The sequence below is a fragment of the Diaphorina citri genome, unplaced genomic scaffold (genome assembly GCF_000475195.1).
Source record: "Diaphorina citri unplaced genomic scaffold, Diaci psyllid genome assembly version 1.1 scaffold878, whole genome shotgun sequence".
Lineage (NCBI taxonomy): Eukaryota > Metazoa > Arthropoda > Insecta > Hemiptera > Psyllidae > Diaphorina > Diaphorina citri.
The window spans coordinates 111,116-127,663 of NW_007378310.1; the positions used below are offsets into that span (position 1 = coordinate 111,116).

The following is a 16,548-nucleotide window of genomic DNA, read 5'->3' on the forward strand; positions in this document are numbered from 1 at the left end:
TTTCATTGGTGATTTCAAATTAGGTGTGGGTATATCTGTATCCAATATAAGGAACAATAAAAATAACCAGCATCTGACAGTGTCATCGGAATGGAAATCAGATTTTTGATCTACTATCGCATACTGACGTCATACATCATAAAATGATGTAATGACGTCATAATACAGACGATATTTAATCTTGCAACAATTTAAATACACATTGCAAATGTTCTTAAGGCTGGTATCAGTAGTATTACATGAAATTAGTATTTCTTCACTGTTCTCAATATTTGATATCTGTATCCAATATAAGGAACAATAAAAATAACCAGCATCTGACAGTGTCATCGGAATTTTTTCAGTCAATCTTTCTTCAATTTGTTACTTTGTTCTCCAACCTCTCCAAAACACCGTCCTCATCAGTAATCAGCAATGACTGCTTTAAGTTGCGCCTGTCTCCTGCTGATCTCAGTGTTTTCCATCCTACCCATTACCTTCTCAGCTCGCACCGTGTATGGTGATAGAAATCAGATTTTTGATCTACTATCGCATACTGACGTCATATATCATAAAATGATGTAATGACGTCATAACACAGACGATATTTAATCTTGCAACAATTTAAAATACACATTGCAAATGTTCTTAAGGCTGGTATCAGTGTACCTATCAGTAGTATTACATAAAATAAGTATTTCTTCACTGTTCTCAATATTTGAACTTTGTATTTCTTCAATCGTCTCCTCAATACTACTCGTACAATATTTGAACTTTGTATTTCTTCAATCGTCTCCTCAGTACTACTCTTATCTCCAATGTCTTTTCTGTTTCCTCTCTTACAGGTTTTGTTTCAAAAGAACTCGCTCAGTTATCTTCTAGTCTGCGCCATCGTGTCTCAATATTTGAACTTTGTATTTCTTCAATCGTCTCCTCAATACTACTCATATCTCCAATGTCTTTTCTGTTTCCTCTCCTACAGGTTTTGTTTCAAAAGAACTCGCTCAGTTATCTTCTAGTCTGCGCCATCGTGTCCTTCACCTGCATCATTTGCTACAGGAGAAGAAAATACTACAGGGTGGCTGGGAAGTTAAAGGGTCCTTTCCAATGGCCTCTGTTAGGGGCCGGAAGCATCTTCACCCTGAAGGTTTCGGTCATGCACGAACAACACTTCTACTTTAGGTGAGAGCGTACCATCAGAGTGTTTTGTAGAGATTCTTGATTCTTGGTTGGTCAGATCTAAAAATATGATACAAAAGGAACTTAGCCTCACAGTTAGAATCCCTAAGAGACATTTGTCCAACAGTTGATAGATATTGGTTGGCCATCTCCAAATACACCTTATAGGTAGGTTACAAAGAATAGCAACTAATTTATTCTGCATTTCATTTATCTCCATTTTTGTTTTTCTTCAGATCACTTGGGGAGCGGATGGCACAATGTTTCTACGGTGCCGAATTCTTCATTTTCAGTCTGGATGCCAATCCCACCTATTTCGTTCTCAATAAAATTCTCCACAAAGCCAACTTCTACGAGAAGCTATGTTGGCCAGATCTAAAAATATGATACAAAGGAACAGTTGATAGATATTGGTTGGCCATCTCCAAATACACCTTATAGGTAGGTTACAAAGAATAGCAACAAATTTATTCTGCATTTCATTTATCTCCATTTTTTTCTTCAGATCACTTGGGGAGCGGATGGCACAATGTTTCTACGGTGCAGAATTCTTCATTTTCAGTCTGGATGCCAATCCCACCTATTTCGTTCTCAATAAAATTCTCCACAAAGCCAACTTCTACGAGAAGCTATCATCTCTGTTTCAAGATGGTGTATTGGGATATTCATCAGTAGAAAAATGGCGAGCGGATAGGAAAATGCTCGCCCCTAGTTTCCATCATTCACTGATCAAAACCTACACCTGCATATTCTTCGAGGAGACCAATATTCTTGTGGACAAATTTCGGCCTCTCATGGAGAAAGGAGAAAGTTTCTATCCCGGGACAATGCGAGGAGACCAATATTCTTGTGGACAAATTTCGGCCTCTCATGGAGAAAGGAGAAAGTTTCTATGAGGAGACCAATATTCTTGTGGACAAAATTCGGCCTCTCATGGAGAAAGGAGAAAGTTTCTATCCCGGGACAATGCTCAACTTGGCAACATTTGACATGGTTATCAGAAGTACACTGGGGGAGAATCCCAAAGCTCAGGAGTTCAATGATCATCCTGTAGTCAAAGCCATGATGGACATTTTACATGTAAATTAAATCTAAGCTCGTTATTATAGGTTACATCAAATAGGTAGGTAGCTGGGTAGGTATTATAACTTGAACAATAATTGAGAAAATGCTTATAGGGAGTAGCACTGCGAAAGAAAAGGTTTCAAGATTCAAAGGAAAGTCTTGAATCTTGAAATTCGCCCATAAAGTCTTCTTTCTAATACAAAAACTTTGTAGTTTAGTTTAAGTACATACCTACCTATACATAAATTTTACGATGAAGTTCCCAAGACATTATTAGTGTTACCAATATCAATATCATTATTTTTTTTTTAATTATTACTGTTATTTGTTGTAATGTATGATTTATTTATGTAAATAAATGAAAAGTATTCTTTAAAAAAAAAAAAAATAAAAAAAAAAATAATAATAATTCAAAAGGAAAATCTGGGATCTTTGTCTCAGAAATTTCAGAATGATATGAAGGATTACTTCGTATTTTCAGTCCATCCAAATGCGAGTTCTGAACCCCATATTGTCGTTCGACATTGTAAGCAACTCCAGGGGGTCCAGTATGTTGACTCCATCGCAGTGGTGTTAAGCAACGTTGGACTTGGTTGTTATTCGGATGAGTGACCATCTGGACAATCGCGTGCTGCTGGCTTTATTTGGTCCTACTCAGGCGGAGTTATATTCGATTATGCGACTTTTAATTCAGTCAACCAGCCTAGTTAGCTTAGTTGGTAGTGCGTCTGCCTTGTAAGCGCTAGGCCGCGGGTTCGATTCCCGCCCGGGGCGGACCATGTACCCTTATATAAATCGGACCTCATCATCTCACACTATTAAACTTTCATGCTTGCCCCTTATTCTTTAACACGTTAAACGCTCTGAATCTGGGATCTTTGTCTCAGAAATTTCAGAATGATATGAAGGATTACTTCCTATTTTCAGTCCATCCAAATGCGAGTTCTGAACCCCATATTGTCGTTCGACATTGTAAGCAAGCTGTTGGGATTAACCAAAGCCGAATCAAAGCTTGAAGAGGTGATCCGAGGATACAGCAGGAACATTGTGAGAGAAATTGCGGCATCAAACACTTCTGACAACACTATGAGTTTTGCTCGTCACATGATGTTCCAGGGGGTCTAGTATGTTGACTCCATCGCAGTGGTGTTAAGCAACGTTGTACTTGGTTGTTATTCGGATGAGTGACCAGCTGGACAATCGCGTGCTGCTGGCTTTATTTCGTCCTACTCAGGCGGAGTTATATTCGATTATGCGACTTTTTATTCAGTCAACCAGCCTAGTTAGCTTAGTTGGTAGTGCGTCTGCCTTGTAAGCGCTAGGCCGCGGGTTCGATTCCCGCCCGGGGCGGATTTTATCCTGATGGGATAATGTTCGTTCTCGGAACGGCTGGCTTTCTCCTATCCTGTCTTCCTTCTCTCCTCGATTTCGGGACGATAAGACCATAGCAGTTAAAGTTCCCTCTGTCAAACCTCTTAAAAAAAAAAAAAAAAAAAAAAAAAAAAAAAAAAAAAAAAAAAAACAAAAAAAATACGCCATGCTTCAGATGAAAACTGTCGCGTCGACAATATTACGAAACTATCGAATCCTACCATCTCCTACATGTGCTAATATGGAGCAGGTCGTGTTGGAAATGGTAACCACATCAAGGTTTGCCGACAATTGTCAAATTAGACTGGAAGCAAGGGAATCCTAAAACCAAATGGCTACTTGGTTCTGAAAGCTCATCATGAATGAGAGTGATGACATCAACAATGGAAACCCCTGAATAAAGGTAATTTATCATTGCTTGATCATGGAAACGACACATGTTTAAATCTATTTTATTACCTATTAGATAATTAGATGAAATTTGCTCACAAGAGATTAATTTGATTGGAAATGTATGGATACTTAACTTAAACTCTTTTCCTCCTGAGATTTGGGGGTACCTATTACATACGTAACATTGTAAGTAAAGGGTGTCCCAATAAGAACGCAAGATTTGATTGTTTAATAAAGCATGGTTCTCCGTGGAGAAAAATAGACTTCTTAGATGATTTGGGAAGTAAACATCCTAAAATTTTGTCTGGAAAAATAGTCAGATCGATAGCATCCTCGACATTGATGGTACATTCATTCCCATTTGACAAAATTCTCGATGACAAATTTGAAGAAACCAGGCTCTAATTTTGTCTGGAAAAATAATCAGATCGATAGCATCCTCGACATTGATGGTACATTCATTCCTAGTTGACAAAATTTTCGATGACAAATTTGAAGAAACCAGGCTCTATCTGTTGATGCAGCGTTCAATTTCACGTTTCAATTCTTTAGTGGGTGTGGGTTTGTTGTTGTAAACCTGTGACTTTAGACACCCTCACAGAAAGTAGTCTAGGGGGGTAAAATTACTTGATCAACGTTTCAATGCTTTAGTGGGTGTGGGTTTGTTGTTGTAAACCTGTGACTTTAGACACCCTCACAGAAAGTAGTCTAGGGGGGTAAAATTACTTGATCATCGAGGCCATTTCTCGTCACCAAAACGGAAAATGACACGATTACGACTAGAAAAATTCTCGTGGAAAAGTGATAATTTGTCGATTTTATTATGTTAACGCGTTGTTGAACCGTTTTAGACTCCATAATGACTAATTTTGATATGTTTACAATCAATCTGTCAAAGATTCGGCAAGATAAAACAACGCATAAAAAAGTTATGACCCTTTCAAATCTTGCGTTCTTATTGGGACACCCTTTATTTATCTCAAGTTCACTGTCAAAACAAAATTCTTCTTAGGTACTTCCTCAAATACTCAAATGCGATTTCATCGTATGTAAATACTTAAATAATTGTGTGTTTTTCCCGTCAACCAACTACATACATAGTATCTATGTATCCCGTGAATATCAGCAGGAACAAGCATATGCATACGCGTACGACCTTTTGATCTTCCTTAGCACCATCTACATTTATCTAGCAGCTACTTGGTTCTGAAAGCTCATCATGCATGGTTGCAGTCGTTTTCAAGCATGGTTGTTCAAAAATCCAGTTTGTATAAAATAATAAAATTATAAATGTGTTTTTAGAATGGCCGTATTTTCCTTGTGGAAAATTAGTTGAGCTATGCAAACGGATAACGTCAACTGACAACTCCCAACGCCATATTAGATCTCGAAAAACTTCTGAGGTTTTGTCTTCAGGAGCTCCCACACCACCTAGTTTTAACTTTTTAAACTAAATTCCTATTTAAACTAAATTATAAAAAATAAAAGCCACAAGGAAAATACAGCCCATGTATGAACTGGTAATAAATATGATTGTAATTTCTTATCTCATTGTATGGAAATAAAATATTATACCTATGACAGGGTCCATATCTATTTTTCTTCTTCTTTCTTTAAAGAGGTTGCATACAGGGAACTGTAACTGCTAAGGTCTTATCGTCCAGAAAGCGAAGAGAGAACGCAGCAAGATCTCAAACACTCTAAGTAAGAGCACTTGAAATTCTATTTCATAGAACTTTGGGGGCTTGGCCTATTCGAATTCTTTCCATATTTGAGCAGAACGCCTTTGGAATAGTCTTCTGATGGATATTATTATTTTAAACACCCTTTCCACTGACGGCTCTTTAAAGTGCTTGTTGGGAGTATTTTCATAATGTCCACTACATAAGTGAAAAGCTTGGAGTTTAATAATTATTCATTTATCCATATAATATACCTTAAGTAAGAGGAAGAAAAAAAAAATCAAAATAAATTCTCAGTAGATGATAATGTAAAAGGAAGTAAATTATACCAAATTGACATTTTTTTCTCCTCATATTTATGAATACCTATGTAACTCCAGGAAATCCATAAATCCCGGATTAGGGAAAAATGTTCAGAGTAAGTAATTATTTTGTTAGTTTTCGTTTTGCATTGATATATGATCTGTTTAGTTTTACAACCCTATTATATTTTTATCTTTGGCACTATTTAATCTTTCTCGAGTTTTGCGGCTGTCGATTTGCCCCGGTGGATTTAATTGAGAAGACTGTCAATCGAATAAAATTATCTAGATAAATTTGCCATTTAGAATAGGATTTTTACTCCAAGAGGACAAATCATGAAACAAAATACAGGTATGTCTACGTATCAATCTTATATTATAAGAACGAGATCCATTCACTCATTCACATTTCACACACTGATCGCTCTATCTCTAGAACCACAACACCTAGAAAGCTAAAATTTGGTAGGAATATTCCTTTTATGGTCTAGTGTGCAATAAGAAAGGATTTTGCGAAATGCTAAACCGATCCTGAGATATGATCAATTTTCGATCGCTAAAATCACCATAAGAAATACACAGAGCGCAGAGACTGCGGGAGAGAAAACTTTTCCTCGCTCGCCTAATATTTGAGTTTCGCAGTTATGACATCCCAGTTTGCCGACAATTGTCAAATTAGACTTGAATCGAGAAACTAAATCGTACAAAAAATGGTGTGGAAAAATAAATAATAGGGGAAAATTGGAACAACATTTCGTAATCTGACCTTTGATATTCTCGTATACGGGGCATTTCAGAGAAATTATTAGATAATTAAGTGGCGTAGCGTCCATGTAGGGCGTGTATGGCGGCCATACACTCTAAATTTACTCAAATACCCTTAAATATTGACTTTAAATATTTAACGTGGAAAAATAAATATTAAGGGTAAATTGGAACAACATTAATTTCATAATCTGACCTTTGATATTCTCGTATACGGGGCATTTCAGAGAAATTATTAGATAATTATTTAGATGTAATTTGGTTAATATTATTTTTATTGTACCTACTTAAATCTAAATACAAGTCACTTTTCGCTTGCAATTTTGTCCTTTTATTATTTCATTTTCCAGCTGTAGGGAATGGCTACCCATGCCATCCTGGAATGCAAATCTCAATTAACATGGAGGCCGGGCTGAATAAACCTCCGAAAAACATCAATGGAAAACACCTAACAAGTTACTGAAGATTTCTAAAATCTTCAAACTATGTAATGGTAATAGCTTAGCACCAAACACAAAGGGTTGGGTGTAGGGATAGGAACCAAAGGTCTGGCAGCTCCACGTGATTACCCAGATGATCACTCAACCGGATATCAACATTGCTTATCTTCAGTGAACCTTTGGGAAGATGGGATTATAGGAACTGATGCAATGGTGCATTCAAAGTGCTATCGCCGCTGGTTAAAAATAATTTGTTCATTTACCTACTTATTTCCGCCAAGAGCGTCAAGGCCATGTGTGGAAAATTTAATTTCCTGAGATTAGACTTATTACGTACAATACTCTTTGTACAGCCTCCAATCCCATGTGATCCAGAACTTGAACTAGAACCTGAGATTACCTGAGATAAAGGCTTATTATATTATCTGCTTATCTTCAGTGAACCTTTGGGAAGATGGGATTATGGGAACTGATGCAATGGTGCATTCAACGTGCTATCTCCGCTGGTTAAAAATAATTTGTTCATTTACTTATTTCCGCCAAGAGCGTCAAGGCCATGTGTGGAAATTTAATTTCCTGGGGTTAGACTTATTACGTACCTACAATACTCTTTGTACAGCCTCCAAACCCATGTGATCCAGAACTTGAACTATAACCTGAGATTACCTGAGATAAAGGCTTATTATATTATCAGATAAAGGCTCATTATATAGGTATTATAATTATTATTATCGGATATGAGTTTCATACTAGCATATTTATGAAAATTGTTCATTGCAATCATTATGTGAAATGGAACTACCTACATTGATTGTTTTGCAAATCAGTTTTGTTCTTAGTTCTTCTCAGTTTTTTACTTATTGTTTTTATTAGGCACCTATCAATAATAGTATCTATTTAATTGATCTTTACTTATTGGCAAGTTTGGGATGTTCTGCAGACCGTCAGTTGTGTAACGTCAGTTTGAACTAAAGAACACTCTGTTTCCCATGCTCAGCAATATGAAATCCTCTTTATTTCAAGTAAGTAATCCTTATTGCAGGAAATAATGGTAACAGCTTAGCACCAAACACAAATAGTTGGGTGTAGGGATAGGAACCAAAGGTCTGGCAGCTCCACGTGATTGCCCAGATGATCACTCAACCGGATATCAACATCGCTTATCTTCAGTGAACCTTTGGGAAGATGGGACTATAGGAACTGATGCAATGGTGCATTCAAAGTGCTATCGCCGCTGATTAAAAATAATTTGTTCATTTACTTATTTCCGCCAAGAGCGTCAAGGCCATGTGTGGAAATTTAATTTCCTGGGATTAGACTTATTACGTAGGTACATACTCTTTGTACAGCCTCCAATCCCATGTGATCCAGAACTTGAACTAGAACCTGAGATTACCTGAGATAAAGGCTTATTATATTATCAGATAAAGGCTCATTACACATTATGTAGGTATTATATTATTATCGGATATGAGTTTCATACTAGCATATTTATGTAAATTGTTCATTGCAATCATTATGTGAAATGGAACTACCTACATTGATTGTTTTGCAAATCAGTTTTGTTCTTAGTTCTTCTCAGTTTTGTACTTATCGTTTTTATTAGGCACCTATCAATAATAGTATCTATTTAATTGATCTTTACTTATTGGCAAGTTTGGGATGTTTTGCAGACCGTGCAGTTGTGTGAACTAAAGTTTGAACTAAACTAAAGTTTGAACTAAAGAACACTCTGTTTCCCATGCTCAGCAATATGAAATCCTCTTTATTTCAAGTAAGTAATCCTTATTGCAGGAAATCTTATCTGTATCCAATATAAGGAACAATAAAAATAACCAGCATCTGACAGTGTCATCGGAATTTTTCCAGTCAATCTTTCTTCAATTTGTTACTTTGTTCTCCAACCTCTCCAAAACACCGTCCTCATCAGTAATCAGCAATGACTGCTTTAAGTTGCGCCTGTCTCCTGCTGATCTCAGTGTTTTCCATCCTACCCATTACCTTCTCAGCTCGCACCGTATATGGTGATGGCGTCGTCTACCTGTACAAAGACTCTATTGCCAAAGAACAACTCAACATCTATGAAGGAGACCAGTTCATCCTGGACTAGTTGCTGCTCTTGGCGGTATTTTGACCGCTTTTGGACAGATTTCGACCGTTTTTTTGGCGGTTTTCAGCTATAGCGACATAACGGTTAGACTTATATATTATGGCGTATGGTACAGGTGGGCCAATAAATGGTACGTTTTTTAGGTGGGCGAATAAATGGTACACTTACCCTACATACCATTAATTTTTACGGAACAACCTAAATGCTGCTCCTTTCTCTCTAAGTTTATACCTTTCGGAGTTTCGGATTCCTCCTTTTACCAGAAGCATGTCTACTATTTGGATTGCTAGAACTAGAAATAGAAGTTTGTGCTGTATTTGCTCCATATCTTTGGCAAGTTTATACCTTTCGGAGTTTCGGCTTCCTCCTTTTACCAGAAGCATGTCTACTATTTGGATTGCTAGAACTAGAAATAGAAGTTTGTGCTGTATTTGCTCCATATCTTTGGCGATTAAAAGATAATTCATATCAAGTAGTTTATTTGCCGATTTATATTATCTAAAGCAATAAAGCCCTCTTTATCTGTCGTTGACGTTTTCAGCAAGGTGAATTTTTAGTCCGTCCTTCCTTTATTATTACTAATAATAAAAGGTATAGTGGACGGAGTGTTTCTTAATTGGTGTTCCGCGGAACCTAGGGGTTCCGCGAGCTGACGGCAAGGGTTCCGCGAGATATAAATACTCAAATGCGATTTCATCGTATGTAAATATTTAAATAATTGTGTGTTTTTCCCGTCAACCAACTACATACATAGTATCTAATGTATCCCGTGAATATCAGCAGGAACAAGCATATGCATACGCGTACGACCTTTTGATCTTCCTTAGCACCATCTACATTTATCTAGCTCAGGAACAAGTATGTATATGCATACGCGTACGACCTTTTGATCTTCCTTAGCACAATCTACATTTATCTAGCTATTCAGGGCCGTATCTAAATTTTCGGAGTCCACGCCATAGTTGAGGAAGCCCAAAGGGAGGCCCGGCCCCCCTAAAATATGACCTGCAGATTAGATTCAGTTAGTATGTATGTACTTACCTAGATACAAGATAGGGTAAGTCCTACCATTTATTCGCCCACCTTTATCTAGCTATTCAGGGCCGTATCCAAATTTTCGGAGTCCACGCCATAGTTGAGGAAGTCCAAAGGGAGGCCCGGCCCCCCTAAATATGACCTGCAGATTAGATTCAGTTAGTATGTATGTACTTACCTAGATACAAGATAGGGTAAGTCCTACCATTTATTCGCCCACCTAAAAAACGTACCATTTATTGGCCCACCTGCTTACATTTATTTTTCTAATTTTTGTTTTTATGACTACAAAAAGTAAAATCAAAAAATCAAATCAAGAATAATAATAGGTAAACTGAATATTAAACAAATTAGGTAGGTACATAGGTACTGATTTTCTCTAATCAATACGGGCTGAAAAAATTCCCGGACGGACGGACAGCTTGTTATCTTTTCGCACTAAGAGACCAACTTGAGGTTAGTTGCCATTTGGATTAGATCAGTCGACCAAATGGCTACTTGGTTCTGAAAGCTCATCATGCATGAGAGTGATGACATCAACAATGGAAACCCCTGAATAAAGGTAATTTATCATTGCTTGATCATTGAAACGACACATGTTTAAATCTATTTTATTACCTATTAGATGAAATTTTCTCACAAGAGATTAATTTGATTGGAAATCTATTGATACTTAACTTAAACTCTTTTCCTCCTGAGATTTGGGGGTACCTATTACATACGTAACATTATAAGTAAAGGGTGTCCTAATAAGAACGCAAGATTTGATTGTTTAATAAAGCATGGTTCTCCGTGGAGAAAAATAGACTTCTTAGATGATTTGGGAAGTAAACATCCTAAAATTTTGTCTGGAAAAATAATCAGATCGATAGCATCCTCGACATTGATGGTACATTCATTCCCAGTTGACAAAATTTTCGATGACAAATTTGAAGAAACCAGGCTCTATCTGTTGATGCAGCGTTCAATTTCACTTTTCAATTCTTTAGTGGGTGTGGGTTTGTTGTTGTAAACCTGTGATGTGACTTTAGACAGATTAGACACCCTCACAGAAAGTAGTCTAGGGGGGTAAAATTACTTGATCATCGAGGCCATTTCTCGTCACCAAAACGGAAAATGACACGAAAGGGAATCCTAAAACCAAATGGCTACTTGGTTCTGAAAGCTCATCATGAATGAGAGTGATGACATCAACAATGGAAATTCCCGAATAAAGGTAATTTATCATTGCTTGATCATTGAAACGACACATGTTTAAATCTATTTTATTACCTATTAGTATTAGATGAAATTTGCTCACAAGAGATTAATTTGATTGGAAATGTATTGATACTTAACTTAAACTCTTTTCCTCCTGAGATTTGGGGGTACCTATTACATACGTAACATTGTAAGTAAAGGGTGTCCCAATAAGAAGCTCACAAGAGATTAATTTGATTGGAAATGTATTGATACCTCTTTTCCTCCTGAGATTTGGGGGTACCTATTACATACGTAACATTGTAAGTAAAGGGTGTCCCAATAAGAACGCAAGATTTGATTGTTTAATAAAGCATGGTTCTCCGTGGAGAAAAATAGACTTCTTAGATGATTTGGGATGAATTAAAAGTCACATAATCGAATACCTACGATACAGATATCAATTAGGTACCTACCTACGTTGAATTTTTTGTTAACGGAAAAACAAGATGACTCCAAAACCCGGCGTTCAACGTGCTAAACCTTCAAGACTTTTTCTCCCTCCCCTCCCCTCGTTATTCACCCTCTCCCCCCCTCCGCTCTCTCTGAAAGGAGAAAGCTCCCCCTCCCCTCTATCAGAGAGGAGAAAGCTCATGCGCCCCTACACCATGCGCTCCTTTTTTTCTCCGAAAAAGTTCAGAGAAAACGTCTACAATGTTTCCATACGATAGAGTTCAGTAGAGAAAGCGAGCCTTTACCGTAAGCTCTTATAGTCGTACGCTGGGGAATTTGGGTACAAATATTTTTCAGAAGTTTTTTGTGTGTCCTTGTGAGGGAGAAAAAAAAGGCGCGATATTTGATAAATAATGTAGAGTTGCGCCAAACTTTCAAGAATAACATAGGTAGGTACACAACTACATACCGAGAGCCGAGAGCAACGAGATCCAACTTTAGACAGGAGGTTAGTTTTTACTTTGCCGAACAAATGAGTGCGATATTGCAGTGCTGGGTTCGATGCTCGCTGTCGACTGGAATTTTGGAGATCATCTATTTGAAATACTGCGACCAGGCCGTCATCTGAGAGGGACATTAGGAGGAAAATAACCCTTCGCTGACTGCTTCTGTTAAGGAGGCTTTGAAAGACTGGAAAGAAAGAGAGTTTAGGATGGGATGAGGTACCGAGTTCCACAGAGACCTAATGTACCTACTCAGTTTTGGTTATACCTACTGCTGCTAATTGGGGACTGCACAACTGAAGCTGAAGAGAGCTGTCCTGAACTTTGTCAAGGGTTAAATCAAGCGGTTCCAAGTTCCAAGGAATTCACGACGTGATGGATCCAACTCTAACAACTGAAGAGAGCTGTCCTGAACTTTGTCAAGGGTTAAATCAAGCGGTTCCAAGTTCCAAGGAATTCACGACGTGATGGATGCAACTCTAAAAGCCGTGGGTGGACGCTGAACAGGTCTCATTTCTGTAATTAAATAGGTATACATATATCTACTAGTCCCTTGTGTAATTAAATTAATATAATATTTAAAATATATCCAACAAAATAGATGTACCTACATACATATAAATATCTTTCTAAGTTGACCAGAATCTTTCAGGTGTTATCTGTTTAGGTATTTGTCCCCATCTAATGAGGAAGACTCTGCAGTCTGGAGGTCTGCACTCATGTTCGAAAAACCTCAAAATGATAAGAGATGAGATGATTGGCTTCATTTGACACATGTACCCTTATATAAATCGGACTTCATCATCTCACACTATTAAACTTTCATGCTTGCCCCTTATTCTTTAACACGTTAAACGCTCTAGTCCTATTTTCAGAGCATTTAGTCATTCACTGGTGTGTTCTTAGTAATCAAAGTGTTTCACTTGAGTTTTCCAGGGGGTCTAGTATGTTGACTCCATCGCAGTGGTGTTAAGCAACGTTGTACTTGGTTGTTATTCGGATGAGGGACCATCTGGACAATCGCGTGCTGCTGGCTTTATTTGGTCCTACTCAGGCGGAGTTATATTCGATTATGCGACTTTTAATTCAGTCAACCAGCCTAGTTAGCTTAGTTGGTAGTGCGTCTGCCTTGTAAGCGCTAGGCCGCGGGTTCGATTCCCGCCCGGGGCGGATTTTATCCTGATGGGATAATGTTCGTTCTCGGAAACGGCTGGCTTTCTCCTATCCTGTCTTCCTTCTCTCCTCGATTTCGGGACGATAAGACCATAGCAGTTAAAGTTCCCTCTGTCAAACCTCTTAAAAAAAAAAAAAAAAAAAAAAAAAAAAAAAAAAAAAAAAAAAAACAAAAAAATTGTTGTTTCGTATGTTTACCTGTCAAGCGAATCTCATTGGTTCAACCATTTTCGACGGAATTAAATGTCACATAATGTTAGGTCCGGTACCTACGTAATTTACAATGAGTACCGGCTACCTAACGTTGCAATTTTTCGTTAACGAAAACAATGACTCAAACCTGGCGTTCAGCGTTGTAAATTTCAGACTTTTTCTCCCCTCCCTCTCCGTTATTACCCTCTCACCCCCTGCCTCCTCCTGAAAAGGAGAAAAGCTCCCTCCCCTCTAATCAGAAGGGAAAGTCATGCGCCCTAAACCCTGCCCGCTCCCTTTATTGTTCTCGAAAGTTCGGGAAACGTCTAAAACAATGTTTCATATGCATACCGAGGTTCAGTAAAAGAAGGAGCCTTCTTACCGTAGCTCATTATGTCGTACGCTGGGGCATTTGGGTACAAATATTTTTAGAACGTTTTTTATGTGTGCTTGGAGGGAGAAAAAAGCGCGCCCATATTTGGATAAATAATCTAGCCTCTGGCCAAACTTTCCAAAATAAATTAGGTAAGGGTACACAACTCTACCGAGGCCGGAGCAACGAGATCCAACTTTAGACAGGGTTGTTTTTACTTGCGACATTGAGCTGGGATACTGCAGTGCTGGGTTCGATGCGTCGCTGGTCGACTCGGGACTTTTTGGCATCATCTATCTGCCCCGCAGGGGCTCTCCTGAGAGGTTTTTTGGGAAAAAACCTAAATGGAAAAAAAAAAAGTGTTCCGGGGGGGGTTTTAAAAAAATTTTTAAAAAAAAAAAAAAAAAAAAAAAAACGTAGAATTCACTTTGTTCAGTCGATTAAACACTCAATACGATGAGACGTGACGTGAAGTCTTCATATACTTTAAACTTTCAAGAGGTTTGACAGAGGGAACTGCAACTGCTAAGGTCTTATCGTCCCGAAATCGAAGAGAGAAGGAAGACAGGACAGGAGAAAGCCAGCCGTTCCGAGAACCAACCTGATGTGTTTAGGATTAAATCCCACCCGGGCGGGAAACGAACCCGCGACCTAACGCTTACAAGGCACACGCGTTACCTTCGAAGATAACTCGGCTGGTACTAATAACACATTTTTTTGTTGCAAAACATGAAAGGACACACCTGAAATAAAAATGATAACTGATAAGAGAGATAAGAAGTATATCACTTTGCACAATGAGTACCCAAACAGTCACTTCAACCTCAGAGGTGATAATCTCTCTCTCTCTCTCTCTCTCTCTCTCTCCCTCCTACATACTCCAATAGGGTCACTCACACATTGGCTTTCTGGCCAAGAAATTTCTGGTGGCCCTGTGTCACGCGAAGCCCCTCGAGCCGCCTGAAATTCTCAGAATAGATCCGTTGCGCTTACTTGGGTGATGTTTCAAAGTTATAGAGCAGGAAAAATGAGGACCAACGGAATTTTTCTTTTTCTTCTACGACTTCTAGGTTTTTCACTACTTTTTACGTAGATATCGACCTTTTATTAATAATTTTTACCCAAATGCAACTGCTCCATTCTTTTTGGTCACTTCCAGTGTGAGAGGTCCCTATCATTTTCGAGAAGCTAAGGTTCACTTCCCATGTGCGAAAAAAGCCCGGCCCTAAGTAGGCCATAGGTAAACAAGTAATTTTATTAGGACCGGGTCCACAAAGTGAGTTTAAACTTCGTTTAAGTTTTAATCTCGATTTAAGCAATCTGATTAGCTTAAAAAAATCAGGGAATCAGATAGCTTAATCTGAGTTTAAACTCTCTTTGTGACAGCGCGAACGACATGTCCACAAGCATTTTTTTTTTTTTTTTTTTTTTTTTTTTTTTAAAAGGGTTTTCAAAGGGGAATAAAGTTTGTGTTTTAATTCAACAGATTTGCTTTTTGTTTGGATGTTTGTTTAATTTGGTATCTACATGACCTTAAAACATCAATTGGGGTCAATACAATGAGCAGGGTCCATTTTTGGTCCTCGAATTTAAACCTCCAGTAAATCCTTTGAGTTTCATAATAAACACTTGATACTAATTCTAGATAAATCTATAGGACAAAATCAAAATTATGATTATGAAAAGAGGAGGCTTAGTCTCAGATTAGGCAAGAGTCTGAGTGAGGTCTACAGTTCACAGAATTAGGAAAGAACTTAAGAACAGAGTTTTTGTCAAATCCAAGAAGGACAGGATAGGAGAAAGCCAGACATCTGAGCAGGATAAAGTTCACCCCAGGTGGGAATCAAACAGGCAAGCTAGCACTTAAGCTATCCTCCAAGTTAACTGGGCTAGCCTTTTTTTTTTTTTTTTTTTTTTTTTTCTCCTTTTTTTTTCATGAGGTTTGATAGTAAAAACTGTTGAGGTCTTATTGCCCCAAATTCAAAGAGAGAAAAAGACAGGATATGAAAAAGCCAGCTGTATGTACCAAAAACACACCTTATATGTTTGTGATAAAATCTGCCCTGGGTGGGAATCAAACACAACTAAGCCAGCACCAATAGCTCGGTCGTAGTGATGGGACTCGAGTGAGATTTTTCAACTCGATTATTTTCTACTCGATTATTTTCCAACTCGAGTGGAAATTAATCGAGTTGAATATTTATTCCTGGAAATTACACCGCGCCGATTTCTCACTCGAGAGTCGAGTAGGCGAGCGAGTCGTAGATATTCGGGTTTTCGTTCGGAAACTCTCGGCATACGGGTATACCACTATACCCCTCCCCCTCTTCAGTTCTCTTTCTTGCATCATCATC

General features: G+C 38.0%; 1 protein-coding gene and 2 long non-coding RNA genes across 4 annotated transcripts in view; 1 reads left to right on the forward strand and 2 right to left on the reverse strand.

Annotated features, from left to right (window-relative positions):
• Positions 1–325: 325 nt before the first annotated feature.
• LOC113468874 overlaps positions 326–16,548 on the reverse strand; it is an 18,650-nt gene continuing 2,427 nt past the window's right edge. Inside the window, exon 2 of the long non-coding RNA XR_003392468.1 lies at positions 326–476. This is a non-coding gene — a long non-coding RNA (uncharacterized LOC113468874). The remainder of the gene's footprint in view (positions 477–16,548) is intronic.
• LOC103512729 overlaps positions 365–16,548 on the forward strand; it is a 19,048-nt gene continuing 2,864 nt past the window's right edge. Inside the window, exons 1-2 of one of the 2 annotated variants that reach the window (XM_008477508.3) lie at positions 365–499; positions 9,201–9,268. In XM_008477508.3, the coding sequence (XP_008475730.1) occupies positions 415–499; positions 9,201–9,268 (153 nt within the window). In that variant the 5' untranslated portion in view covers positions 365–414. The remainder of the gene's footprint in view (positions 500–9,200; positions 9,269–16,548) is intronic. The other variant, XM_026826135.1, reaches the window with a different exon arrangement.
• LOC113468875 lies at positions 9,979–10,587 on the reverse strand. The gene is made up of 3 exons (XR_003392469.1): positions 10,542–10,587; positions 10,170–10,369; positions 9,979–10,096 (listed from the first exon to the last, which is right to left on the reverse strand). It is a non-coding gene; the product is annotated as an uncharacterized LOC113468875 (long non-coding RNA).